The 26,342-nt window shown below is 46.6% G+C and overlaps 1 protein-coding gene across 2 annotated transcripts in view; it reads left to right on the top strand.

Annotated features, from left to right (window-relative positions):
- Ctnnbl1 (catenin, beta like 1) overlaps positions 1-26,342 on the top strand; it is a 161,034-nt gene that overhangs the window by 68,345 nt on the left and 66,347 nt on the right. Inside the window, exons 6-10 of one of the 2 annotated variants that reach the window (NM_001024870.1) lie at positions 4,674-4,767; positions 7,437-7,528; positions 15,742-15,814; positions 16,038-16,096; positions 17,462-17,610. In NM_001024870.1, the coding sequence (NP_001020041.1) occupies positions 4,674-4,767; positions 7,437-7,528; positions 15,742-15,814; positions 16,038-16,096; positions 17,462-17,610 (467 nt within the window). Of the gene's footprint in view, positions 1-4,673; positions 4,768-7,436; positions 7,529-15,741; positions 15,815-16,037; positions 16,097-17,078; positions 17,235-17,461; positions 17,611-26,342 lie in introns of those variants that run through there. The other variant, XM_039104624.2, reaches the window with a different exon arrangement.

Genomic DNA, 26,342 nt, shown 5'->3' on the forward strand with positions numbered 1-26,342 from the left:
GGCAGAGCTGGAGAGTAGGCTTCTGTTTATCTCACCCTCATGCCACATTGAGGAAGAAGTTTGATAAGTATCCTCATATTACAAGGCTTGAGTTGCTGTCATAGTTTTAATTTGGGGCCAATATTGGAAGCCTGGAGTCGCTGGAGCAGAGGCGAGAGGGCATGTGGCAGGATTTATTATGGTGTGCAGTTTGCAGTTATTGCCCTGGTCGTTTTCCCAGTTGGAAGTCCCAGCAGTAGAGTAGCACATTTGTGAGCAAAGTGCTGTCCCGGCATTCTTGGGCATCTTTGGGGTTTTACATTTTGGATCACGTTCATTGCCGTTCTGTATACACAAAGGGAGTATTTGTGCTTTGGAACAAATCAACTTGGGAGCCTAGAAGATGGACTTCTCTGGAGATCATAGATGGAAGGTTTATTGCATTGGTGCGAACTCTTGGCTCACCCCTCCACAGACATGTGGTTCCTGATGCGGTGACCAGACATGGGAGGGCCTGCAGTGAGAGCCTCCCTGGGCTTTCTGGGACCCTTCATATCTTCCTGTCAAACCTCCTCCAGCCTCAGCTCTTCTCTTTGGAGCTTTTCCATCTCATCTCCACAGCAGAGACCTGGGAACTTGCCCTGTTGGGTTATAGCTTCTGTGGACCAGTTTGTCTTTCCCAAGCTGTGGTCCCACTATGGGACAGGTCAGGGCTGCAGCTCTGCCACTCACTCTGTGTCCCGTGAAGGTTGTGTTTCACCTGCACAGGGGCGGTAACGCTCGTGTTTGTCACACAGTGTAGATGTGAGGCGTGTGTATGTATTTAGAGATCTTTAGGGCATCCGCCATTTGCTGGCCGTTTTCCAGGACTGGTGGAGGTCCAGCAATCTGTAAATGTCAGACGATGGTGAGAAGCATCATTGCCACGTGCTGGCATGTTTATGGATGTTTGTGAGCCTAAACAGTTTTCAGTTTGAAAATGCTTCAGAAAGCATTTTTAGTAATTGTTTTTAAATCTTTGGATGACCTGGGTCTAAATGAGACATCCAAAGATGGAGGCTTCATTTAAAGGAAGACTCAGTAATGAGGGCAGAGGCCAGGATGTTGAGAAGGCAGGCTCTGTGGAGTGAAGGGTAGGACTGGTCAGATCTGGGGCCAAGTGTCACAGAATTTCAGACTGTGCGGAGGAGTCATATCAGAGCAGGGTAAAGAATGGCTGAGGCATGAAGCTGCCTACACTCTCATCTTCTGTAGACATGAGCAAGTGTACCTTTGACATAGAGCCTGGGGGCTCCCTTCCACACCATCCTTGCCCTCAGTCAGCCCTTCCCAAATGCTCAGTCCTGAGCACAGCTATGGTCTGCCTTGGTCTGGTTTGCAGCTTGGTTTGTGCTGCTCAGGTGCAGCGAAATTGAGGGTCTCCTGATGCTTATGACCGTGGCAGCCTCTGTCTGCTTCCTAGCCTGGTGCTTATTACCATGTCAGCCTCTGCTTCCTGGCCTTCTTGCTTCCAGTCACGGCCTCTCCTTTCTCTCTGTCCTAAAGTCAAACTCACCAGGTCTTCATCCACTTGATGCTCACTGCGTGCTGACTTGCTCTGGATCCTAGAAACTGGGTACTTGTAGCTCTCAGTATGACGAATGGGGTCTCTGCTTTCAGAGGGTGGGACAAGAAATGGGGAAACAGGTAAACCACCACAGTGTGTCACGGTCATGCAGGGGAAAATGGAATGTCTGAGCATGTGGAGGTCAGGTTAGAAAGGCCTGAGTTCTGGGTACAAGAAGCAGTCAGCCATTCAAAATGGCTAAGAGCAGGGTATAACAGGGACGAGAGACCAAGGTGAGAGTGAGCTTGGCACCGGGGAGAATGAGAGGAGGCGCTTGGTGTTGGGGAGTGCTTCTGTGTTCTGTAGGCCTCTGTGAGATTGCCTACATGGGCAGACTGTAGGTATGGGATTGGCAAATGTCTGTCTAGATGTTTAGAACAACCATACAGGCAGCTGTGGGTAGGGAGTGGGAGGGCAGGACTAGAGGCCCATATCTCAAGAGGTGACATAGGCCTGCTTTTAACATTATGACTTTCAAAACTTATTTGATCAAGATTCCTTCCTCACATTTGGGGTTATTTTATTTTCTTAAGCATGACATTTTTGAAACATATTGTGGGTAGAAAAACTCCAATCTAGCTCTTGAGTGTCATGGAGTGGGCCAGGTAGAAAAGGAATCCTCTTCAGACCCTCTCGTCTGTCTGCTTTCCTATTTCCTCCTTTTCTCTTATATCCTTCCTCTTTGGTCAAGTGGAAAAAGACGTCTGATCATGCCCTGGAAGCTCCTCTGAGTGAGGCCTGCTGTTTGGGGACCTGCTAACAAGCAGAAATAACCAGAGACTTATCAGGAACTGCCAGGCCTCAGACAGCCCTCGTGTCCGAGGCCAGGGCTGCTCTGGCTGCTGCTTTAATCCCTGAGCAGGATTTGTTTTTAGTTTCAGACTTGGTCACAGATCCAGAAAATTGAAGGTAGGCCTGAGGCTAGAGGAAGTAGGCAGAATGCTAATTTGCACTCCTTACTAGCCAACTCCAGAGCCATGCATAATACAAAGGCTTTCCTAAGGGTTTTCTGAGCTAAATGTATTTTGACTGCTCTCGGCTCTCCTGCAATCAGATAAAATTGTATCTAACCCAACTAAGCATTGAGTCTCACACTTTGCAAGCTTAAAAAGTCTGCCTGTTAGAAGTTAGATTTCTGTAACGAGAGAAAAAAGACTTTCCCCCAGCCAGATACCCATCATCCATATCCACTTGGCTCTAGGATCTAAGCGGTGCTGCTCACCACCACCATCTTGCCGGTTTGCAGACAGCAGAGAGGGCAAGCATCACTAAGCATCAAGGAAGGAGACAAATAACACAGATAAAGCAGCCATCCATCGCAGCAGAGGCCTGCCATGCAGCCTGTAGCAGCAGCCAGCCATATGCCACCCAGCAGAGCTGTGACATTTGCCGCTTCAGAAATGGGGGAGATATGTCAGTCAGGGTGGTTTAGGAAAAAATAAGTTGTGGCATGGTCTGTGCTGGCCCGAAGATTGTGTTTCCCTTCCCATGCATAAATGCTAAAGGGAAACACTCTAATGTTCTTATTGGCATGAGACCTGAGAGCAAGACCGTGTGTCTCCTCCCGGGGAGAAGGAAGCAGTTCATTTTCTGCTGCAGCTCTTCCTGTTCTGGCACCAGCCCCTTCCCCTCCAGTGGGCTCCGTCCCGCTCCTTCAAGGCACTAGGGAGAGCTTAGAAAGCGCCACCCACTAACAACTGGGTGTGCAGAGAGGCCGCTGATTTCCGATTTTCTCCATGTCCCGATGTTGCCCCTGAGTCTCACCCAGAAAGAGCAGAGGCTGTTTGACATCTGTCTTTCTTCTCCTTGCTGTCACCCTTAGGCTCTGTCAAACCAGGTCTGTAGAGTTCAGCTTTCTCCACAAAGGCTCCAAAAGTGTGGTGGCACGCTCACTGCGCTCTCCATCCTTCTCTCTGTCTTTCTGTTCTCCAAAGTAATAGAGTTGCTCACCATTGCCTCCAGCTCTGTGACTCTGACCAGGTGCCTAACCTCTCTGAGCCTTTGTTGTGTCGTCTGTGAGAGTCGTGAGCCTTAGCCAGGGTAGATGGAGTACTGTCCGAAAGCAGTCATGGTGCACACAGTGAATGTGTAAGTTATTTGGTGAGGTAAGCTTCTCAGGTATCTGTTACCTGCAGAGGTGTTCAAGACCTTGAAGTGTGCCAAGGTGCAGGAGGTAAGGGGCTTACTATCAAAGAACTGGCCTCTTCTTCACCAGTGAGGTAAAGACATGGAGTGGGTATAAAGCTCGATGCAAACTTGATCATGGGCATTTTGAGTTGTTCTTTAGCCAAAAGTAGTGCCCCACATTTCCCTGCAATTGCTGCAGAATTCTTCTTTATCCTCATTTCCTACATAAGGCAAGCAAGGCATTGGGAAGGGGAGGGAGGCTATACACAGCAGGCAAGTCTTCCTGGATGCCTGATCACAACTGTCTTAGCTGAATAGTCTCTTCCCCAGGAGAGAAAACCAGGGCCTGCCTGCCTGCCTGCCTGCCTGCCTGCCTGCCTGCCTTCCCAGCATGCCCTGGGGTTACCCACAGGCAGTCCCCCAGAACCTGTTGTACAGTTGGCAGTATAAAGTAGGATAGGCTTTCTTCAAGATTCTAGAGGGAAACCCGACTTTGGTGTCACTCCTTGGCAGATGTGCACTATTGGCTGTATTCTGTAGCTACTATGGGTTTCCTACCTACCTCAAAAGGTGTGAATCAAGCAAGAGCTAAAAGCATCTTTTGTGCAATGCTTCATGCCCTGGTTTTACACCATGTGCAGGTACTACTGAGACAGAGAGTAGGGGAGGGGAGGTGGGAGAATGAACATGAGAACCGTGCATTCACCGGCTTTGTAACCCTGAGTTTTCCTTTGTGTCATTCATCTCTGGCTTCCCAGCCTTGGTCAGGACTAACGAGGTTAGGAAGGATGGGATCAGGACTCCTTCCTTGCCTCAGGGTGCCTTGAAGAGCCATGGGTTGAGAGGCAGCAGGCTGCCAGTTCTGTGCTCAGTTTGTTTATTTGAAGGGAGAACTGTGACTGTGGGAATGGGGACTGACCTGTGATGTACTCATCTTTCCCTTTGCTTCCTGTTCCTACAGGTGGATGGACAGGTGGTCGCACTATTGGTGCAGAATCTGGAGCGCCTGGATGAGTCTGTGAGGGAGGAGGCTGATGGTGTCCACAACACCCTAGGTGAGGGGCTGGCACCCAGTCAACAAGCAAATGATTTTCCCCCCATACTCCAGAACTGCCTTTTAGAAAGTGAAGACCATGTGTGCATTTCATATAACTACAGCTTTGATTTGGCACATAGGCAATAAAAGCAGAACTCTACTAACTAAGCAGTTACCCTTCCAAGAGAAAACATCCTGACTCCTAAATTTTATGTTAGGATTTTACTGTTTTTAACTATGTGTACATGTATGTTGGGGAGTATTTGCACATCACTGTGGAGGTCAGGTGATTCTTGTTAGATCCCCTGTGCTGGAGTTAAAAGTGGTGTGGGCCTTTTGATGTAGGTGCTGGAAAGCAAGCCCAGATCTTTGCAAGAGCAACGTGAGCTCTTAACCACTGAGCGTCTTTCCTTAGAAACCTTTGCCTCCAAAAGTTAAGATGAAATCCTTGTGGGCGCCCCGCCCCCAGCCTAGGAAGCTAGGTTTTAAATTTGTGGGTGATCTTGTGTCAGCTTCTCTCACCACCTTCCTTCAGTGGAGCCGCGGGTGTCTGCATGTCTGTGGACATTCTAGAAAGGTAATTGTGTTGAAAGAGCCAATGTTTCCTTGTCTTTGGTATAGATGGCTTGGTTAAGTGAGTTAAAATATTGCATGCGAGTGACTCTGCAGCCCTGAGTCCTGTTGATTTTAGTGGATTGCTCTATGGTCCTTTCCTTCTCCCTCAAATCTCTCCAGTTTCTCCCCTTGCATGGTTGCCGAGCCAGCAGCCTATTTAAAATCATGCCTTTGGGCAGGCCACTTCCTCACTGGCTGCTTTGTGTTAAACCAGCGGTGGCATCTTTGCAAGCTGAGCTCCAGCAATGAAGGGGGCCAGAGCTGAAGCAGGAGTTTCTAGGAGATTACTTTCCCTCCCACTCCTCTGAGTTTACTGCAGATCTCTGTTGTAGTTCTAGACTCTTCAGTGTGGATTATTGTAAAGAAGAGGGAAGATGGGCACCCAGGGAGTACAAGAGGAGCACACAGCAGCCGGTAGTTGGGTGCTGGCTCTCGTTTAGTGGCAGAATTTGGCATTGCCATCTGTCAGCCTAATGCTGGATTTTGCAACATCAAAAGCTTATCAAAAGTTTTAGCTGGCTGTTCATAAAAAGGCCTTGGAGTGGTGGAGAAAGCACAGGTCTGGCAGATCTGTCTGGTTTCTGCTCAGCACACACCACACTCAGATTCAAGCCTCCTCCCTACTCCTAGGGTATCCAGTGTTTCTCAGGCACAGTACTGGGAGTTAGGACAGATCGGGAGGAGTCGGGTATGGATAATACAAAGCTAGTCTGACAGGAAAGCTCAGGACAGAGGGAGGAGTGCCTTCCACCAGAGCTATGGTTAGAATCAGTAAGAACATCATAGGAGCTGGGAGCAAGGGCCTCTGAGTGTTGCAGGGGAGCTCACTGGGGCCCTTTTTCTGTGGAGGAGTCAGTGGGGCTGTTTTTTGCTAAGTTGAGACTGTGCTTCTGGAAAATGAGAGTGGGAGGTGGGGTTGAGGCAGTGGGATCTGGGTGTAAGTCTGTCCAGAGTTTGGAAGACCCTGTGAACTGTGGCAGGAAGTCTAGCCTTGTTTCCTGTGTGTAACAGGAGATCGTGTAAAGTGTGAGCAGGACAAGATAAAATGGACAAGTGCTTGAGCCTGGTCTCTTGTGCTGCTCCCTGTCAGCATGGGTCCCCTCCCTCAGTGAGTGCCCGGCTTCTTTCAGTGGCCCTTAAGGAGCCTGGCCTGGGTGAAAGGGCAATGGTTTCTTCAGCCCTTTCTCCTTCGGAATTCAGGTGCAGTACGTTCTGGGTATTATTCTTAGGGAACACGGGACAGTATCTGCCTTGTGAGAGTGGCCTGTACTAGGAGAGGAAGCAAAGGGGCCCCAAAGGGAAGGAAAGCATTTGATGTGGTAAGGACAGTGGTAATTTTTTTAATGCCCTTCTTCCTGATATCATATCATGTAATGGCTTTTTCCCTTCGCCTCCTAACTTAATTTTCCTATTAAGTCACACTCTGACTGTTGTAGGAGATGGCAGGACCTAAGCCATACTCTGACTGTTGTAGGAGATGGCAGGACCTAAGCCATACTCTGACTGTTGTAGGAGATGGCAGGGCCAATTATTTGCTTCCGGATACCTGGCAGCTACTTCTGCCGACATGGCCTTTCCCCTCTGCACGCATTATTGTGTTCAATTAAGAAGATCACGATCACCTCCCTGCCAGTGTCCTGGTTTCCATATGATTCAGAACAAGGGGGGAGGGTGGGTGCTGTAGAGGCTACCTGGCCCTGGGGATTCTGCCCTACCCTGCTAGCTGCAGACCTCTGGGACTGAGCGTGCCTTGCTAGGCAGCTCTCCACCCACGGCATGCTCGGCTCTGGAGTCGCCTCTGTTAGCATTAAAAACCCCCTCCTCATCTCTTTTCTGATCCCATCATTTTCAGTTATGACTTCTACTTGTAACATAACTTAAAGAAAAAGGGAAAAATCCATAACAACTCCCTGGTTAATCTAAAAGTGACAGCAGCATCTGGCGGGGAGAATACAGGGAAGGGGGACAAAGGCGAAAGTGCTTGTCATGGAAGAGGGCTTGATGCACCTGGGAGCAGAAACGCACCCCACCCCCCCCACCCCACCCCCGGTGACGGGTGTCTGTCTCTTTCAGCTATTGTGGAGAACATGGCGGAGTTCCGTCCAGAGATGTGCACGGAGGCTGCCCAGCAGGGACTCCTGCAGTGGCTGTTGAAGAGGCTAAAGGTAAGGGAGCCAGCGGCCCTGCCACTCACATGTCTCTGCCCCGGCTGTGGCTGCTGCCAGGGTGTTGATGGACACTGCCAGCCCTCTGTGGTCTATTTGGGGAAGTTCCTGGACCTCTGGCCCCTTTGTTGCTGCGACACCCCCCGCCCCTCCTGCCCCAGAATCTTTAAGTTCTACTTTTAAAAAGCACCTACTGTTAACAGTATTGTATATATTCTTTTAGAAAATGTTTGTGTGTGTGTATGTGTGTGTGTGCATGAGAGACAGTGTTATATGTTAGCCTAAAAAGAGGTATATAATGTTTTCTTATGTAAATTGGTTTTTCACTGAACTAACCACTAACTAGTGTTCCGTTGATAGATGTACTAATAGTATAATTTTTTTGTAGTCCAGGCTGGCCTGCAGTTCAGGAGACTTTGGACTTCTGATCTTCTTGCCTCCTCTTCCCAAGTGCTGGGATCACAGGTGTGCGCCACCCTGCCCAGTTTATTCAGTGGCGGGGATTGAAACCAGGGCCCTGTGCATGCTCAGCCACCACCCTAACAGCTGAGCTACAACATCTCTTGCCGAGCTCTCCATTTTAATTTCGGTCACTTCCATTTTAAGTTTCGTCTGTTATAAGCAGTTTGTAGTGAGTATCACATCCGAACACTCTTCTGGTGCACTTAGCTTGCTTACCTGTGTGTCTAACCTTGGGAAGTGAAATGTTCAGGCCAAAGGGTATTTGTGTTAACATTTAAGGTAGGTGTGGTAAAATTGTCACCTGTCAAGTTTGCCCTGCTGGCAGTACCGGACATTATGCTTTCATACACTTAGAAGTGAACACTGCCGCTATGGTACTTTAATTTACATTTTAAAATCAAAGAACAGGTTGGGGATTTAGCTCAGTGATAGAGCCCTTGCCTAACAAGCGCAAGGCCCTGGGTTCGGTCCCCAGCTCCTAAAAAAAGAAAAGAAAAAAAAAAAAACCAAATAAAATCAAAGAACATATATTGGCTTCTGGTTGCTTAATAGCCATTCATGGGCCTGGGGAAGTGGACCAGTAGGTAGGATGCCTGTACCCCCCTGTAGTCCCAGCCCTAGGAAGTGGAGGCAGAAGGATCAGAAGTTCAGAGTCATCCTCTACTACACAGTAAGGAGCAGACCAGCCTGGGCTGCATAAGAGCCTGTCTCAGAACAATAATAATAACAATAATAATGTGAATGGCAGCTAGTCCAATTAATTTCTTTTAGCTTCATATTTGTATCCTTTATCCTTATTTCTGTTAGACCCATTCTCTTTCTTAGCACAGTGTCACCATCTTTTAAACAATTAGTGCTGTCCCTCGGAGTAAATGAGAAAAGAAGGGCAAAGCAATTAGCTTGACCAACTGTGTAATAAGCAGGCTACTATGGAGGTCTTTAGCAAGCAAGATAAGAGGGGGCCCTTTGTTTCTCTAAGGAGGAATGACTGTTGAAGTAGTCAGGGCTTATCCAGAAAGTCCGGGGTGTGTCAGGTCAGATTCACCCTCCTTCTCTTGGCAGGCTTGAGGGGAAGGCAGCAGACAGTCCAGGTCTTCTCGTGCTCTGCTCATGTAACCCCATAATGTAGACACACACACACACCTCAGCGCATCCTAAGCCCAGTGGTGCTATCAGTGGAAATAGATACATTTGCCAGGCAGAGCCCAGTCACTGAACCCCTGCAAGCCCTCTCCTTTTCCCCCTTTGGCCTGTATCCAGCAGGTAGCTGGTTTATATGCTGCCATCTTCCCACCTTCTTTTGGACTTCTGAGTCCGGGTGATCTTTGGCTTTAAGCTGTACTTGTTTAGAGTACAGTCCCTTTCCCAGCTACCTCTAAGCACTCAGTGTGTGCTTCCATCCTCTAGACTTGGACACTTGGGGAGTGATGGGGCGGGGTGGGTAACAGAATCTGGGCTGCTGGTGGAAGACCCAACCTTAACACAGAAAATAATCTAATAGTCTTCATCTTTGTGAAGTCAGGACAAGGTTTGTAGGTCCTTGGGGCTTAATAATGAATTTGAGGCTCATTCTTTAGAACTCATATGTGCTTTGCAGGGTGTTTAAATTAGCTATAATGACATTCTCTAGCTTGCTTGGTCTCTGTCTCTTTCTGTCTGTCTGTCTGTCTGTCTCTCTCGTTCATTCTTTCTTTTTTTTGGAGTTGGTTATATAGGAAATCGGGACCTTTGGGTGTTTGGCCTGGGTTCTGTTTGCTGTTTTAGCAAGCTATTATTGAATTTCGCCTCAGGGCACAGGAATTTGTATAATCCTCAGGGCAGGAACAGTCTTGTTGCAGTCTGAAACCATTTTCAAGGTCCCCAGCATTTAAACTTTAGGTTGGTATTTGGTTATTTCACTGGGGAGCAAGTTCCCTTAGAAAAACTCTGTGCTGCGTGGAACATTCACAAAAGCAAGCCAAGCTGAAGAATGAGGCCAGCAAGAAGCCATGACTCTTGAATGTGCCTTGTCCCAAGAAAGTGCATGTTGCATTCTTCACCAGCATCAGTCTTGGAGACAGTCCTAGTGGACTAGACCCAGAGTCTGCCCTCCCTTGGGAGTTGGGCGGCTGCAGCCAATGGTCCTTCACTTGACTGCCTGTTTTCCTTCTGGGGACCACTGAGGTCCCACAAGGCAACTGAAGACCCATGTGAAAGTGCCTTTAACTCACAACCATCCTGACAGCCAGGGCCTTCAGCAGTTGTGTTGAAAGGTCTCTACTGCAGCTTTAAAAACCAGGTTCCCTGGACCCAGCCCAGGCCTGCGGTCCTAGTTAGGGTCACTGTTGCTGTGATGAAAACATCATGACTAAAAGTACGTTGGAAAGGAAAGAGTTTATGTAGATTATCTTCCACATCATAGTTCATTACCGAAGGAAGCCAGGACAGGAACTCAGACAGGGCAGGAACCTGGAGGTGAGAACTGACACAGGGGCTATGGAGGGTGCTGCTTATTGGCTGCTCCTCATGCCTTGCTCATCACCAGCTTAAGCCACAGTGGGCTGGGCCCTTCCTTATCAATCACTAATTGACAAAATGCCCTACAGGCTTGCCTACAGCCTGATCTTATGAAGGCATTTTCTCAACTGAGGCTCCCTTCTCTCCCAATGACTCTACCTTGTGTCAAGTAGACACACACGAGCCAGCGCATCTACCTTCTCGGTTCCGCTGTTAATGTATTCTAGAAATGTTCCTCGTAGGAGTCAGTGTATGTCTCTCACTAAGGCCCACTGGGCTCTAGAAAGTGAGACCTCTTCTCTGTTCTTCTCCTACAGACTGATACAGTGGGGTAGCCACTCCATTTCCAGTGCCACTTCCCTGCCTCAGTCTGGCCTTTTCACTTCTCAGTTCTGAAGTGCTCGTCTTGTTACCTGTTGCATAGCTCCTTTGCTTGTCTTCTGTACTACAAAGATCAAAATGTCAGAGCTCTGTTTTGCTTATGTCGCTGTCTCTGCCAAGCACAGTGCCTTTTTTCCTCCCATGTTTTATACACACCACTGTGAGACAGCTTGAGTCCCTACTCTTTCATATAGCCAAATTCATTCTTAGAATTGAAGGGAAGCATGTAAGTTCTCTGCGGGTAAATAGCTAAAGAAGCCAAGGCCTATAGGTGCTAACTGTCTTGCCCAAACCTATACAGGTAGAGCTGGAGCTGGGGTGTAACCCACAGCCAGGAGTTCTCACAGACCTTCCTTCCCCACAGCGCTGTTCTGCCTCCAGCCCATCTGACATTCTGGTTGCTGCAAACCAGCCCCCTTCAGTTTTTTTTTTTTTCCTAAAGGAATTCTTCTGGAAGTTAGCCAGTCTGGATTGCAGCTCTGGTGGGATATCTTTTCTTCATCCAGAAAGTAGAGGTGATCTCTTCAAACAGCTGGCTTCCTGTACATTCTTCTTCCTGTACTGTCTATGGAGGACCCGGCCTGGCTCTCTGTCTTGAACATTTCCCCAGGCGTCCCCAGCCACCCCCCCCCCACTTTCTTTTGTGCTTCCTTGCAGATTCTTAGATCCCTTAGGTGTACTTAATCTTCAAAACTATGACGGAGTCTCATGTTTTAGGGAGCCCTCATGGCGTGTGATGGAAGAGAAAGTCTCAGAGCTGAAATTCTAGAATCCTTATGTGTCTGGGTGTCTGGATTAAACTCTCCACTTTGACTGATGATCCATTTTTATTTAGGGACCCTTTAGTAGTTCTCAGTGAAGGGCCAATGGGTGGCAGGCACGTTAGGTACGGATTATACCATTTCACGCTGGTAGACTAGCAGCATGGCGCAAAAGTAATGGGGCTTTTTTTCTTCCACCAAATGGAACCTTACTAATTTGTCCTAAGGAGAATAGGACCCATTGCAGAATGGCACAGACAGCTTAGCAAGTGAACAAATGAATGTCTCTCCAGCAGGAGACACTGTGTCAGAAATCAGGGGCTTTTGTGGGTTTTTGGGTTTTGTTTTTTGTTTTTTTACCATGTGGCCTATAAATGTCGGGATATCATATACTATTGAAAATGGCATAAGAACCAGAAGTTTTCTAAAGAAATGGAATTAGGATTCCCACTGAGTTTCCAGTGAAATCAACATTCCAGGAACCATTGTCACCTTCAGCATGAGCTAATCAGTTCACACCTGGTCCAGTTAAGCCGCCAGCATGGCTGGTTGATGCAAGATCTTCAGCTGCGGGTGACAAGAGTTCACTTTGACAGTTGTGAGGGGCTGGTGATGTGTGTGAACCTCAGCGCCGCCTGTGTTCAGGTGAGCTGTACATATAACCTCTAACCTCTGGCCGTGCAGGTGGTAGCATAATTGTTTTCTACTTTCCAGAAAAGCAGCAGCTCCCGAGAAGGTGAAGTTTAATTTTATTCAAGGCTAGTCCATGCTGAGTACAATCCCATGCTTGACTCGCAGTTACTCTGACAGCAGAAAGATGTAGGGTCCCCAGGCTCCTGGAAGGCAGAACCCTGCAAACTCAAGTCCCCCTGGTGTACATTGTAATATCCAAGAGACAGCACCTGCCCCGTGGATTCTCCGTCCTCACTGGGATTAAATGTCTGTTATTTGGCAGTTTGTATTGTGGAATCTCTGACTGATAATCAAACAGGAATTAAGTTTCCTTGGTATGTTTTATCTTTGATTAGACATGAAGGGTCAGTCACCCACCCTGCTTCAAGTGACGTCACTGCCATCATCTCCAGCTTCTCCGAGCCAACACTGGCTTTCCTGTGTTAACTGCCACCATGTGTGGAATGCTCGTCCATGTCCTTGCCTGTGTGCTCTAACCCTCATAAACAGCTCTGCCGAGAGCACGCAGCTGTCCCCAGTTTTCAGATGAGGAGAAAGCCCGATGGAGTGGACAGGAGGGCCGGTGTGCTGGGCTTGTTCTCCAAAGCAGCCTCCTCCTGCCAAGTTGCCTCGCACGTCAGGGCTGGGAGCTGTCATGTCTAGACACTTGAGCTTCCTGATTGCCAATTTTCCGAAAAGGAAACTGTTTTAAGAAAAAGATGATATAATTCCAGTTTGGGTTTGTTTTTGTTTTTTGGTATTTTTTTTTAGTTTTCACTTTTCACTTTGGGTAAACTGAGATTCCTTCTTGTGACAGAGCAGGAGCTGGGAATCTGAGCAGCCAGGAGTCCTCAGTAGAGAGGACTCAAGTGCTGGGGGTGGGGCCATGGGGGTCAGGGGTGGGGGAGCTGTTAGGAGTGCTGATTCAGCACAGTTCAGTAAGTGCAGCCACTCACAAGGAAGACATGGCCACACAGGAGACCTTGGGTTAGGAGAGCAGAGTCATTTGACCCAGAGCCCCATCACAGTGAGTGGTTAGAGCTGAGACTCTGAACTCACACATTCTGACCCCAGTCCTGAAGTCCACACTGTGCCTTAGAGGCCTTCCTGTTACCCTGCCCGAGTCTCACAGTAACTCTCTAAAGAAAGAAGGGTTTTTCTTCTTTTAAAAAGAATGCATTATATATGTCTGTTTGTTTGTTTAGTATATAATGTGCACACCATGGTCTTCGTGTAGAGGTCAGAGGACAACTTATTGGGATCATTTCTCGCCCTTCACCATGTGGATACCAGGGATCAAAATCAGGTTGTTAGACGTCATGACTAGTACCTCTAGCTGCTATCCAGAATATTAAGATTTAATTTCTGTTTTACAGATGGAGAAACAGAACTTTACTTGGGTTATAGATCCTGTTGCTGGTCCTTGGTGGTGGTGTCTCAGTAATTTTGTTTTTACTCTGATGGTTTATTAGGCAGTTAGATACAAGAGGCTGTGTGTGTGCTTGGCTGTACTCTAGCAATCCAATAGCTATTTGGAGGGGAAACACACATAAATTAGAAGAAAGCACCATTGATTTCATCTTGAACGCTCCAGTCACTACTAATGGAGTGCTGATCCTCATCTAATCCTCACACGTTTTCATATAGCAACTACCAAACCTAGCTCCACAAAGGTATGATGTCATTAGAAGAAAGGGACCTTGAACAGTGTGTGCAGTACTCCACAGCTGTCAGGTGTCACCAACTTTTCCCTGAAAATCTCAGCATAGCCTACGGTGAATTCAATCTGCCAACCCAGCTTCCTCAGTTCAGTTTGGAAACAGCAGGCTTTGTGGCACATAGGTAGCATAGCAAGTTTCACAGTGGTCGACAGGGTTCAGCTTTAATTTACCTCTCTTTGTTGTGTCCTCAATTCTCTATCTTACATGTAGCAGATAGCCAATAATTAGTTCCTGAAAGCAAGAGGAAGAGTCCCTTTTAACTTGAGGCAGAAGTCTATGAAATTCAGTAAAGGACAAGAGGCGTGGAAACCCAGGAGACCATTGTCACAGTAGCCAGTGTCACTGGCCTTCCTTCATTTAAGGGTCTTGTTTCAAAATGTGTGGCTTTTGAAAAGCTGCATGTAGTTTTATGTGGCTAAAATCATTTGAAATCTAATCACAGCACTGGGGGCTGAAGTAACTTGGGTAAGCACTTTAATGGTTTGAAGAAGCCTCCATCCTGACAGATACCCACCGCCTGGCTTTCCACCCCCACGTTTTGAGTTTATAAAACCACCTTTCTTCAGGCAAAATATACCACAGGCTATACTTAGGCTCTGGCCGTTATACAGATTTCTTGAAATAAGGCCTCCAGCTTGTCAGGGAGCGCGCAGTGCAGCCAGGACGTGCACAGTCTTGCACTTACGGATCTTTTAACCTGAGACGGGTCAGATGCGGCCACCCTCCTAAAACCCTGTGAGGTGCACGTTGGCTTGATGAAGAAGACGTGCACAGAAAACTGAACCGGCGCTGGCTGTTGCTTGATTAGACGCTACCGCGCTTCCTCCTTAAGTACAAAATCAATGTCCAAACCGCTCTGTGAATGGCACAGAGTGATGGAGGCGCCAGCTTCCGTGTGAACACTTGCCGGTCCTCTGCAGCTACAGAAATTATTTGTCATTTCGAAACCTAGATACGAAGCAGGAGTCGTGCTGATTAAAGTCATTGTCTGTGTGCCTGTATCTCAAGGAGCTGGCGCTCATAGATAAAAGCATCAGCGAGGTTTGCACGGGTGCCATTCATGGTGCTGTGTTGAAGTCTTGCAGCTGAAGTAACAGGACAGCCATGAAAGATGGCCTCTGCAGTGGACATGTCCCCTCCGAGTCTTCAAGCTGCAGAGCACACAGCAGGGGAAGAATTGTGGGTAGTGATTTAGGTATTAAAATATTAACACATTTTTGCATATTTAATGTGGTTTCCTTTTTAAATAGTAGGCAGATTATGGCTTACAAGCAGATAGGTTTATGGGTTCAAATTAAATTTTAAACATTAAAAAAATTCCAAAAGGAACTACTTCGTTATAAATATTTTTAGCTAATCTGAACAAGAGCTTGCTTTCTTTTCAACTTCTCTGATCATGTATCAGCTAATTTACAGCCTCATTTTCTGGTTGTAACTTGTAAATTGGAGTTTCATATGTTTTAATCTTATAAGCTCAAAACTTTCTCTTACTTGCATGGGAGACATACAGTCTCTAGACTTAAAATATGGGCACAAAATAGGCTCTATGGAGGAGGGTACGTTCACATACTACTCCTTCCCTTTGCCATAGTATGGAGTAGCTGTATCTGGTCCCCCTAACCTGTCTTTCCTTCAGCCTCCTCAGCTCTAGTGGGTGAGCAGTTTGCCCTGGAAAGGGAGCAAGACTCCTTAATGGCCCTCTCATTTCTGTTTCCCACAGGCCAAGATGCCCTTTGATGCCAACAAGCTCTACTGCAGCGAAGTGCTGGCCATCCTCCTCCAGGACAATGATGGTGAGCTCCCTCCTAGAGACAGGCCAGGCTGGCAGCCACACTCACCCTCGGAGCCCATGAACTTGCCTTTGGCATTGCCTGGTTTCTCTGCTTGCTCTCTGTGCAGCTTTTGTACTCTGTCAAGCTGTATTGATTTTGTTAGCTGAGGGATCAGTGGTAGATGGCTGTAAAATCTGACAGTTGGCTTCATTTTTTTTTTCTCCCTTTATTTTCTTCCTTTTAGAAAACAGGGAATTGCTGGGAGAGCTGGATGGAATCGATGTGCTTCTTCAGCAGTTATCCGTGAGTAGTCCTTCTGCTTCCTGTGGGCCATGAAGGTCCATGGCCTGTTTTAAGTGGGAGGTGGAGGTAGAAATACCGGAAGGAGCAGCCACATTGTGACCAAGGCAGGTTGGAGGTCACTCTGGAGAAACAGGGTTTGCCTTCTTTTCTTACTCACTGGCCCTTTCTGAGGAAGTGCCACGGTGGCCTTTCCCAGCTGCTGACCCAAAAGCAGGGTGCCCTCCTCTATGTCCCCCAGCCAAGAAGAGCCAGTTGGGTTCCTTTGCCTTGCCCCCACATGGTTCGGCTCCTTCCCCCTTGGTCCATCCCTAAGAGTCTGTCTGCTCATTTAGGTCCAGGTGAGACCAAGGCGAGCCGTTTCCAGTGCTGAGCACAGTGGGCTTGTGATCATGGGGACAGTAGGGATGGCTGTGGCACTGCAGGCAGGAGTGAGACATTGGAAACTGCCATTTGCTGGATAAAAGAAATGTAAATCCAGTTGAAATGTTATCCTTCTGGCATTCTGGAAATGCAGTCAAGACTTCTAACAAACCTTATCTGTGTTACTCCAAAACAGCACTGAAAACAGATCACTTGGACACAGGCTGACGAGTGTTGAGTGTCTGAGATGGCAGTTTGCATACAGCTTTCCTGCCGTGCCAGCCGCTGAGTGACTTGGCCTCCACCCTAAAAATAGAGCTTTGTGGAGGGAAGCTGTTTGCGGTCCCCATAAGGTGCCGAGCTTTATCCTGTGCAGTCACTGATTGCAGACTGTGTGGGGCTGCCTGCCCAGCTAGCTCAGGCTTTCCCTGCCCGGCTCAGCTCTGACATGCAGAACTGCCCAGATGCATTCCTGGGACTTTGAGCCCCTGCTCCTGAGTGAGGGGATCCAGCAGCTCTCCTGGGAAGAAGCACCTCTTCACACTGAGAGAGGATTGGCTCCTCTGGGTTGTGGGTGCATCAGAAAGGGGGTGGGGTGGGGTTGGACTGAGCAGGAACTTTCTGCCAGGGTTGGGTTGGGAGCTGAGCTGTGGTTTCAGACATGTCCCTCTCAGCTTCACTGTGTATGCCCAGTATGGCCTTTTCTGTTTCTGTCATTTCACCATGGACAAGGGCTGAGCTGTGTGGTTTTGTTTGGCTGACCTGCTGCCTTAAAGCTGTGAGTTGTTCTCAGGTCCAGTGCTTGGCTCAGTGTTCAGTGTTTTTATGTGAACTTGTATATCTTTATTTAGTGCCCACAAGACAGAACTGAGTTGCTCTAAACTGGAAACTGGCGAGAGCTTCATTTGTAAATTTCTGCTTCCTTGGTGGGCTTTGGAAACTGTAGGTAGGGTGTTGGCTGATGGGACAGCATGTTTGATGGCTCCTTTCTACTCTCCTTGGCAGGTATTTAAAAGACACAACCCCAGCACCGCTGAGGAGCAGGAGATGATGGAGAACCTGTTTGACGCCCTCTGTTCCTGCTTGATGCTCAGCTCCAATCGGGAGCGCTTCCTGAAGGGTGAGGGCCTTCAGCTCATGAACCTCATGCTCAGGTGGGTCCCAGTCCTACCCACTGCCTGTCTGCCTGCCCCGCTCTAGCCTGGCTCTAGGCTGCCACTTGAGTTCCCCATTCATCCAGACAGTTCACTTGGGGAAGTGTTCTAGATGTCTCCGAGCTTTTCTGAAGGGTGTGCATTGTTTGTGTGCTGGGTGTCAGCTGGTGATGAGGCCTCTGCCCTGAGGGTCATGTCTTTGTTTCTTTCATTGTGTTGGTTTTGGAGAAAGCTAAGCATTACCTTCTAAACTTAGGTTGGTTCGTCTCTAAATCTGTGTGCTCCATAGACCTCCATGTCTATATTCCTGCTGTTGACAGCAAAATATTCCTATTTTCTCATTCAGTAATGAATTCTGTGTGGAATATGAAAATAGGAAGGATGGGTCTAGGATTTTGGGTTTAATACTTCCTTTAATGTCTCTTTTTTGTTCTGTTCTACTCTAAAGACAATACTGTTCTAGCTTCTCAGTTATTCCAAAGAATCTTAAAGTTGGAAACAAAGTGAAGAAATGGCTTGTTTTGATGTTTTATTGAGGAATGTGGCTGGGAAGGAAAAGAGAGATCCTGAGGAGGTGACCACAGTGCAGTACCCCCAAGGGACAGCATTTGAAATTGAGAGGCTCTGGGTGCTGCTTGCCAATACATTTGGAATTTTCTAATCATTATGGAATTCATGGAGCTGAGCTGGGGTCGGCCAGCGTGAAACCTCTAGTTTGGTGGCAATGACAACTCTGAACAAAGATATGCTTTTGAAAGTGTCTTACAAATTTGACATATATTTATTAAGTGTAATTTAGACTGTAGATGTTCACTCTGTCTTCTATTAGAATGTTTTTAGTTACTGTGTGTGTTACATGTCAGGCTGACAAAGGAGTAACCAAGGCCCGAGTTCTCCCCGAAGCTAAAGTGCTCCAGTCTGTCACCCAAGCCTAGCCTGCCTTTGGGTGGATACTGGCTTCTTGGTTTTACTGCTGTTTATTATTATATTATCATTTATTATTAAATTGGTGGGCATTTTTTTTGTTTGATTGATTTAACATTTAGTCCTGCCACATTCTAACATTTCATGTTGTTTCCTTTTTAGTTTAATGTGGTATTTGTCATTCTGTGACATAAACTTCATGAGGGGGCAGTAACTACTTGAGGGACACAGGAAACGTTGTGGCCATTTCCAGGGTTTCACTATCATGACAAACTCCACAATGAGTTTTGTGTTTTAAATGCCTTGGTGATTATCAATGTGGATAACTCTAAAGTTCCTTTTCTTTAAAAGGTTTGTGGAAAGCTGAAATATGCCTGTCATACAGTGTATCCTAGACCTTGGATTGATCGAAAATCTTCCTTTGAGAAATTGCTTTTAAAAGCAAATTGTTTTTTAAAGTGCTGAGAGAGTTCTGGGAAATTACTCTGAGGCCTTTGCTGTTGAGGCAACTCTGGTTTTCCTTTCTTGAGAGCGTTCGTCTTTCACCCTTCTAATTGCCTGTCCTTTATTGAAATAGCCACTATCTCCCAAGCAGACAGCGTGTAAAGCATTTGGCTTTCTGGGTTTTCTGACCTTAGAGCTCCTCTCTCGAGGGACTTCCCCCAGCTTTGTACAGGCCTGAACTGCCAGTGTCAGTGGATGGCTGAGTGTGGACATGAAGGGATGACTTCCTACAGCATATGGCTCCGTAATGTGTAGCAGTGGGGAGCTGAATAAATAACCAGAAATATGGATTATTCAGACTGGAATGCTGAGGTTTCTGGGAGGCTAATTAAAGAGCTCCAAAGGACTTGGGCCAGAGCCCCTCTCACAGCCACCTCTGCTTTCCTGCTGAAGTTGCCTGGTTCCGCCTTCTGTATTAATTAGCGGCCTTCACAGACTCTGAGTTGGTTTCCCTTGGTCTCTTCTCCAGGTTCTTTGTTTCTCATTGTTTTCTCCTTCCAACCCCCAAGTGGAAAGTTTGGTTGGGGAGAAATTTTTTTCCCCTATTATATTTAAGTTGTTCGCTGTCTAGACAAAACCCATTCAGAACTAGGATGCTGGAACTCTAGAAGGAGAGGAAGTGCTCTGTGGTTTCCTTGCCCTGAATGTGAACTTTCGCTTTGATTCCGTCAGTTTTTGGCCTCTAGGACTTACTTTCCTGCTTGCATGGAAAGTGATTCCTGGGGTCTGGCCCAAGGCTGGGCTTTCGTTGAGGTGATATGAATTGGAACATAGGTTTCTCATCTGCAGGTTCTGTGTATTTGCTGAGTTGCTTTAAATTTTCTGCCTCTGGCATTTATTTATTCATTTATTTATTTATGTGAAAAATAGTGCTAAATTTTCAATGATTTTGAGGGAACCAAATTTTATAAAGTTGGGTCATTCTCTAACTATTAACACATTGATGGGTTACTATTATGTCAGCTGTATATTAAGTGCTAGGCCTTTGTGGCAAACAAGACAGGATTTTTACCTTTAAGAAAATAAAAGACTACTGAGAACAGCAGACACTGAGTAACAGATATAACCTAGTTGGTAACTATTAAGAGGAACGGTCTTTCACATATATACCTAGGGAAGTTTTTAAATTTCTGGTATAAATAAGAAAAAAACATTAGCAATATATTTATGCACATGTGCTCATAGATACATGTTCTCCTCCCTCCTTCCGTCCCTCCCTCCCTCCTTCCTTCCCTCTCCTTCTCCAACCCAGACTGTTTTACATGCTGTAATATCTCAGTATCTCCTGTGATAATACTCTTGATGTTTATGATTGAACCTCATGGTGCAGCCTTCTGTCGGTGTCACATCTTCCAACCCAGTCCTCCACCCTCTTGAATTCTAGATTTGGAGGCCTTTGTTTGCTGTGTTAGACACACCCCGGATGGCCGGCATGTTTGTCAGAGTTTCAACTGAACTCGGGGCTTTTTTTTTTTTTTTTTTTTTTGGTTCTTTTTTTCGGAGCTGGGGACCGAACCCAGGGCCTTGCGCTTCCTAGGTAAGCGCTCTAACCACTAAGCTAAATCCCCAGCCCCCCCCCCCCTTTTTTTTTTCTTATGAGATTGTAGTCCTTGAAAATCTGGAACTCACAGAGATCTGCCTGCCTCTGCCTCCTAAGTTCTGGCATTTAAGGGCACCACCATACCTAGTTCGGATTGTGAGCTTCTCAGGGCAGGATCCCAATCTTCTCCCGCCCAACGATAGATGTACCCTGGCTTTTAGTCCATCTTCTCTGCCTGAGACAGAAAATCTGAGGATGCTCTCACTGTTTAGAACCACTGATGACGAATTTCTAACTGATCCCATAGACAGGCCACAGAGAGGAGAGAGACTTGTTTAAATACCATGGAGTGAAGTGTTTAGTCCTGGTTTTCTGTAGGGTGTTTGTGATACTGGCGCCCAAATTCAAGGAGACCTAGATACAAGGCTGTTCCAGGCTCCACCTGCACCCATAGAGCCAGCACAGGCTCTGCTCTAGCCTTGTCCCCTCTGGACCTTGAACTCTCCTTCATCATCCTGAGTCCTCCTGGGATGTTTTGGGTAGCATTTCCTGCCTCCTTCCTACTCCAGGCTCAAGGCAGCCTTCAACAGATGTTTATGAGGCTGGGTTCTCAAGCCTTTGTCTTTTTCCTCCCTACCACCAGGGGCCAGCTGAGTGGTCAGGTGACTTTCCCTTACTCCTGAGCTGTCTGGATCTCTCAGTACCTGACGGAATCAATGGCAGGGAGGGGCTCATTTTGTGTGTTTGTGCTTCTCTCGATGCCAAAGAGCAAATGAAGACGTCTTGGAAAAGAAGCAAAGATTTTTATGGTCATATTGGAGAGTGAGCCTCATGCTGTGATAGAAGCAGCAGGAAGCCATCCTGTCCTGTCCTGTAGGAGCCACAGTGAAAGGAAAAATACTCTTTCCACGTGCTCCCATATCTGTTAGCAGAGCACAAAAATGAGTTGGACAGAACGTGCAGAGGCTCTGAACAGTGCCCAGCATGACGTAAGGTGTTCTGTGCCCGGCCTCCATCTTGGTCTGAGAATTGAGAGCAATGGTAGAGGGTGTAGGATGGGCAGAGATGTTATGAGATGCCCTTCGGTGGGCAAAGAGAATATGGCAGGGGGTGGCCTTTTGGCGGGCAGCAGAAGAATTGATGTAAAGGCACAAGCCAGCAGTTGTTTTTACAGTCAGAGGTGGTTGAGTGGAAAATAAAATTTAAACTGGGTGTGGTGGTAAATGCCTTTAATCCCTGCACTTGGGAGTCAGAAAGACCCTGAGTACAAGGTCAGCCTTCAACTACAAGGTCTATGGAGTGCATTTCCAGGACAGCCAGGGCTGCACTGAGAAACCCTGTCACAAAGAGAGAAGAAAAGAGAAACAAAAGCTAAAACTCAGAGGAGCTGCAGTTTATTGTGCTATTCACGAACATCGATCCCAGCACTCAGGAGGAGAGGCAGGTGGATCTCTGCGAGTTTGAGGCCAGCCTTGCCTACAGAGGCAGTTTCAAGACAGCCAGGGCTATACAGTGAAACCCGGCCTTGCAAAAAGACATTTTAAAAATAAAAAGAAGAAAAAGAACCATGGAGTTGAGAGGGGCTAGTCTGCAGAATTAGACACAGTTTGGAACATGGCAGGGAGGGAGGTGGGGCTGTAACTGCCACAGATGCCCTGAATGAGATAGCGCCATCTCCCCTTCATCCCCACAGATGTCTCCCTCCAGTGAGATGCTTGCTCCAAATAGAAGATCTCAATAGATGTGGGTTAATTTTAGCTGTGCTCCCAACAGTCTTGCTTGCACCGCCAGCAGGCACTTTATACCAGTGTGTCCTTGTACGTGAACAGTTCGGTGCTCTTCAGGAACTGCAAAGCTGGCAGGACAGGAAGAATTACATTGTCAATTTCTTTGAAAATGTTGACGTGAGGCTTATTACTTCTGTTGTAAACGCTGTTCCAGTTAGAAAGAAGACCACCATGTTCCCCAGAGATGTGCTCAGCCCAGCCGGAGTTGTGTAGTAGAAGCTGTGAGTGAGCTTGTCTCTGTTATTAACTGTACAGGTAAAAGGAGACAGAAGGACAGTCACATTGCCCAGGATCACCAATTCTTTTTTGGTTGGTTTTTGCTGAGCTTTTCGGGAAGGTTACCTTTTTCAAGACTGTGACAGAGGGTGATGACATGCCATCCGCAGAGTGGAGCTCAGCGGGTCCCGTTCTGGACAGGGCTTGTGGCAAGGCCCCTGGGTAAAGAGGGCATCATGGGCCCTGGGCGTTTGTTCCCTGGTCTTTCCCCTGCAGTCCAGTGGTTTTGGTCTTGATGGCTGTTTAACTATCTGAACCACTCTGCATTTCCAGCCTCATCCTTCCCCATGTTCCACGAGCTGGAGCCAACCCTCTCTAAGCTCCAGTCCCTCAGGAAGAGGCAGAAGAAAGCGCTTGTGCTGCTCTGTGTGCAGCTGTGCCCCCGAGGGGCTGAAGATGCCATGTTCTGAGCTGTGCATACACGCATCCGGCGTGTTCCTTACCCGCAAGCCAAATATCTGTGTTCTGTCTTAGATGGATCCCGATAGTTTGCACCTGTTCTTTGAGAACCAGACAAATGCTTCACAGGCACAAAGCAATCTTTCCCCAGCCCTGCAGGCTGACGGTACTACTTCATAAACGGAGAGCGCCATAATAGGAGCAGATTAGCTGACAAGAAATGGTGGCAGACCTGTCTGAGCCCTGCTGTCTGGCTTGATAGCTCTTCCTCTGTCCAGCATATGTGCATATTTGAGGTGTCTATTTGCTGAGTACTCTATGTGTGGACCCACCCTTCACCTCCTTGCCACCAGCATAATGACAACTGCCCATATCATACTCCTGTGCTTTCCTATACGCTTTTACTCCATAAGTCCTCCTTGCAGACTCATTGTTCCTAGGTAACGATCCATTTGCTTTCTGGCCACTATATATTAGATTTCATTTTATGGAATTTAATTTAAATGGAGTAATGCAGCATGTGCTTTTGCTGGGGCATGGTAGCTCATCTGACCAATTTTACCTAGTATAATGTTTTTCGAGATTTATCCTTGCCATTATCAATAACTTGTTCCTTTTTCACTACCGAGTAGTATTTTATCATATTAATAAACCACAGTCTGTTGCTTCACTTACTGATGTACGTTTGCATCTTGTTTGTAGCCCTTGCGGGGAAGCTAAAGGGAACATTCCTGAGCAAGGCTTCAGGCACACATTTTTCTCACTGCTCTTGGATCAGTACTGAGGAGTTGAGTGGTTCAGTCATGTGACTGGTGTGTACTTTGGTTTTTAAAGTGCTGTCAAACTGCTTGCAAAATGGTGCCATTTTGAGTCCCATGGCAGCGTGTGAGCTCCAGGAGCCCTGATTTCTCGTTAGCATTTGGTCAGCTTTTCAGTGGAGCTGTGCTAACATCTGCAAGTGTGTGGCAGGGTTGTCTTGTACAGTTGGAATTTTGTTTTTCCTTATGATTAGCCGTGTTGGGTGTCTGAGTGCACACTCTCTGCTGGTTGGTTCTCTTCAAACCCTCTGCCCTTGGGAATGGGAAATTGTGACCATGACAAGTGCAGCCCCATCCACATGGCCCCACTCAGGCCTGAGGTATAGGCACTGTGTTCTGCTCTGTGCTCTGCCTTTCGTTCCCACAGTCATCTTTTGAGAACATTTTAATTCTGATGGCGATTTATTTGTTCCAGTGACCTGTTTCTGTCTGAGTAAATTGAATACCCTGTGTCTTTGAGGAAATTTATCACTTTTGTCTGTTGACAGTCTTACTGCGTACAAGTTTTCTCTCGCTCTCCCTTAAGTCTGTAGACCCAGCTTTGTTTAATGATTTTTCTCTACCCCTTTTCTGGCTTTTTGTTTTGGAGATTTCTGCTCTGGTCTTCATTTCTTGACTTTTCAAGATAGAAATATGAGGTTGTTCATTTGAGGGCTCTGTTATTTTCTGTCATGTGTGCTGCTGTAAATCCCTATTCGCTGAAAAGTCAGGGCAGCTGGATGCTCTCTTGCTGTAATGTTTTTTCATTTTTATTTCATCCAAAATGCTACTTTGGTTTCATTTTTCATGAAGTACTTGGAAGTGTGCTATAAGTTCCCAACTATTTGGCGCTTTTCTACCCTCACTGACTTCTACTTCAGTCACGCTGGTCTGAGAACATACTTCATGTGACCTGAACCCTTCTGGATCTACAAAGCCTTGTGTGGGGCCCAAATTAGTCATGCTGCCAAGCCCTCCTTGTGCGTCTGCCCGCCTGGGGCAGAGGCTTTGCTGTGGCAGGGGGTAGAGTTGGTGTCATGTTGCTTACAGGTTGATTTCTGGTTTGGTAGTTACTGTGGGGTGGTGGTGGAACGATGGTGTTAGCCTTTGTCCTCTCATCCATGTGCACTTTGGCTCTACACATTCGGAAGCTATTTAGATGCTTAAACATTTGAGATTACATCAGCTGTAGGGGCGAAAAAGCACTCGAAAGGCAAAGGCAGATGGATCTAAGTGTGGATTCTAAGGGTAGCCTGGTCAACAGAGTGAGTTTTAGGACTGCCAGGGCTACACAGAGAAACCTTTCCCCAACAAACAAACAAAAAGTTAAAAACATTTCAGATTATATGCTCTTTTGTGTAACTGGCTCTTTTATTATGAAGAAATTACTTTCTATATCGCTAGGATTACTCTTTGATCTGAACTTTGATTCCTAGCACTGTAATACCACAGCCTCCTCTTAATGAATGTTAGCGTCATGCCTTTGACTATCTATCTGTTCAGGAATGAGCTGTATGCTGTCTGATGCCTTGCCCTCTTCTCCCACCAAATGCGTGTGCTGAAGCCATGGAGCCACCCTCCCCCCAGGTGACTGGATTGGGAGACAGCCTAAAAGACGTGGTTATGGTTAAATGAGAGTCTGGGGATGGGATGGAACTCAAAACCCAACTAGACTGTTTGTCACAATAGGATGTACCCCAGGAGTGCCCCCTCAGTTTGCTGTGGAACCCACTGGAACACTTCTCTCTGTGTCCTTGCTGCTACCATCACACATTTGATGTCAGAATATGGTAGAAGTCCCACTGGAGAGTGTTATTTTTGTTTAAATGATCAGTTGTCTTTTAAAATAGAATGGCCTTTTTCTATTAAATATATTTCTATTATATATGTGTGTGTGTGTGTGTGTGTGTGTGTGTGTGTGTGTGTGTGTGTGTGGTTTGTTTTTGTTTTTGTTTTTTTTTTTTTTTTTGAGAATAGATTCTTCTCTTATACATCTTGACCACAGCCTTATCTTATCTTAGTGGAATTGCTTTGAGTTTTTCTCCATTTAACTTGTTGTTAGCTATATAGGCTTGCTGTAAATTGCTTTTATTATGTTTAGATATGTCTCTTGTATCCCTAATCTCTCCAGGACATTTATCATGTAGGACTGTTGAATTTTGTTAAAGGTTTTTTCAACATTGACTGTGATGATCATGTCTGTCTGTCTGTCTTTCTTTCTTTCTTTCTTTCTTTCTTTCTTTCAGTTTGTTTATATGGTGGATTTCATTAACTCGTTTTTCACATGTTGAACCATCCATACATCTCTGAAGTGAAGCCTACTTGATCATGGAGGATGATATTTTTGATGTGTTCTTTTGCTTGCGAGTAGTTTATTGAGTTTTTTCGAATTTATGTTTATAAGGGGAATTGATTTGTAATTCACTTTCTTTTTGAGTCTTTATGTAGTTTGGCTATCAGTGTAACTGTGACCTGATAAAATTAATTGGGTGATGTTTCTTCTGT

This window comes from Rattus norvegicus, chromosome 3 (genome assembly GCF_036323735.1).
Source record: "Rattus norvegicus strain BN/NHsdMcwi chromosome 3, GRCr8, whole genome shotgun sequence".
NCBI classification, from domain to species: Eukaryota; Metazoa; Chordata; class Mammalia; order Rodentia; family Muridae; genus Rattus; species Rattus norvegicus.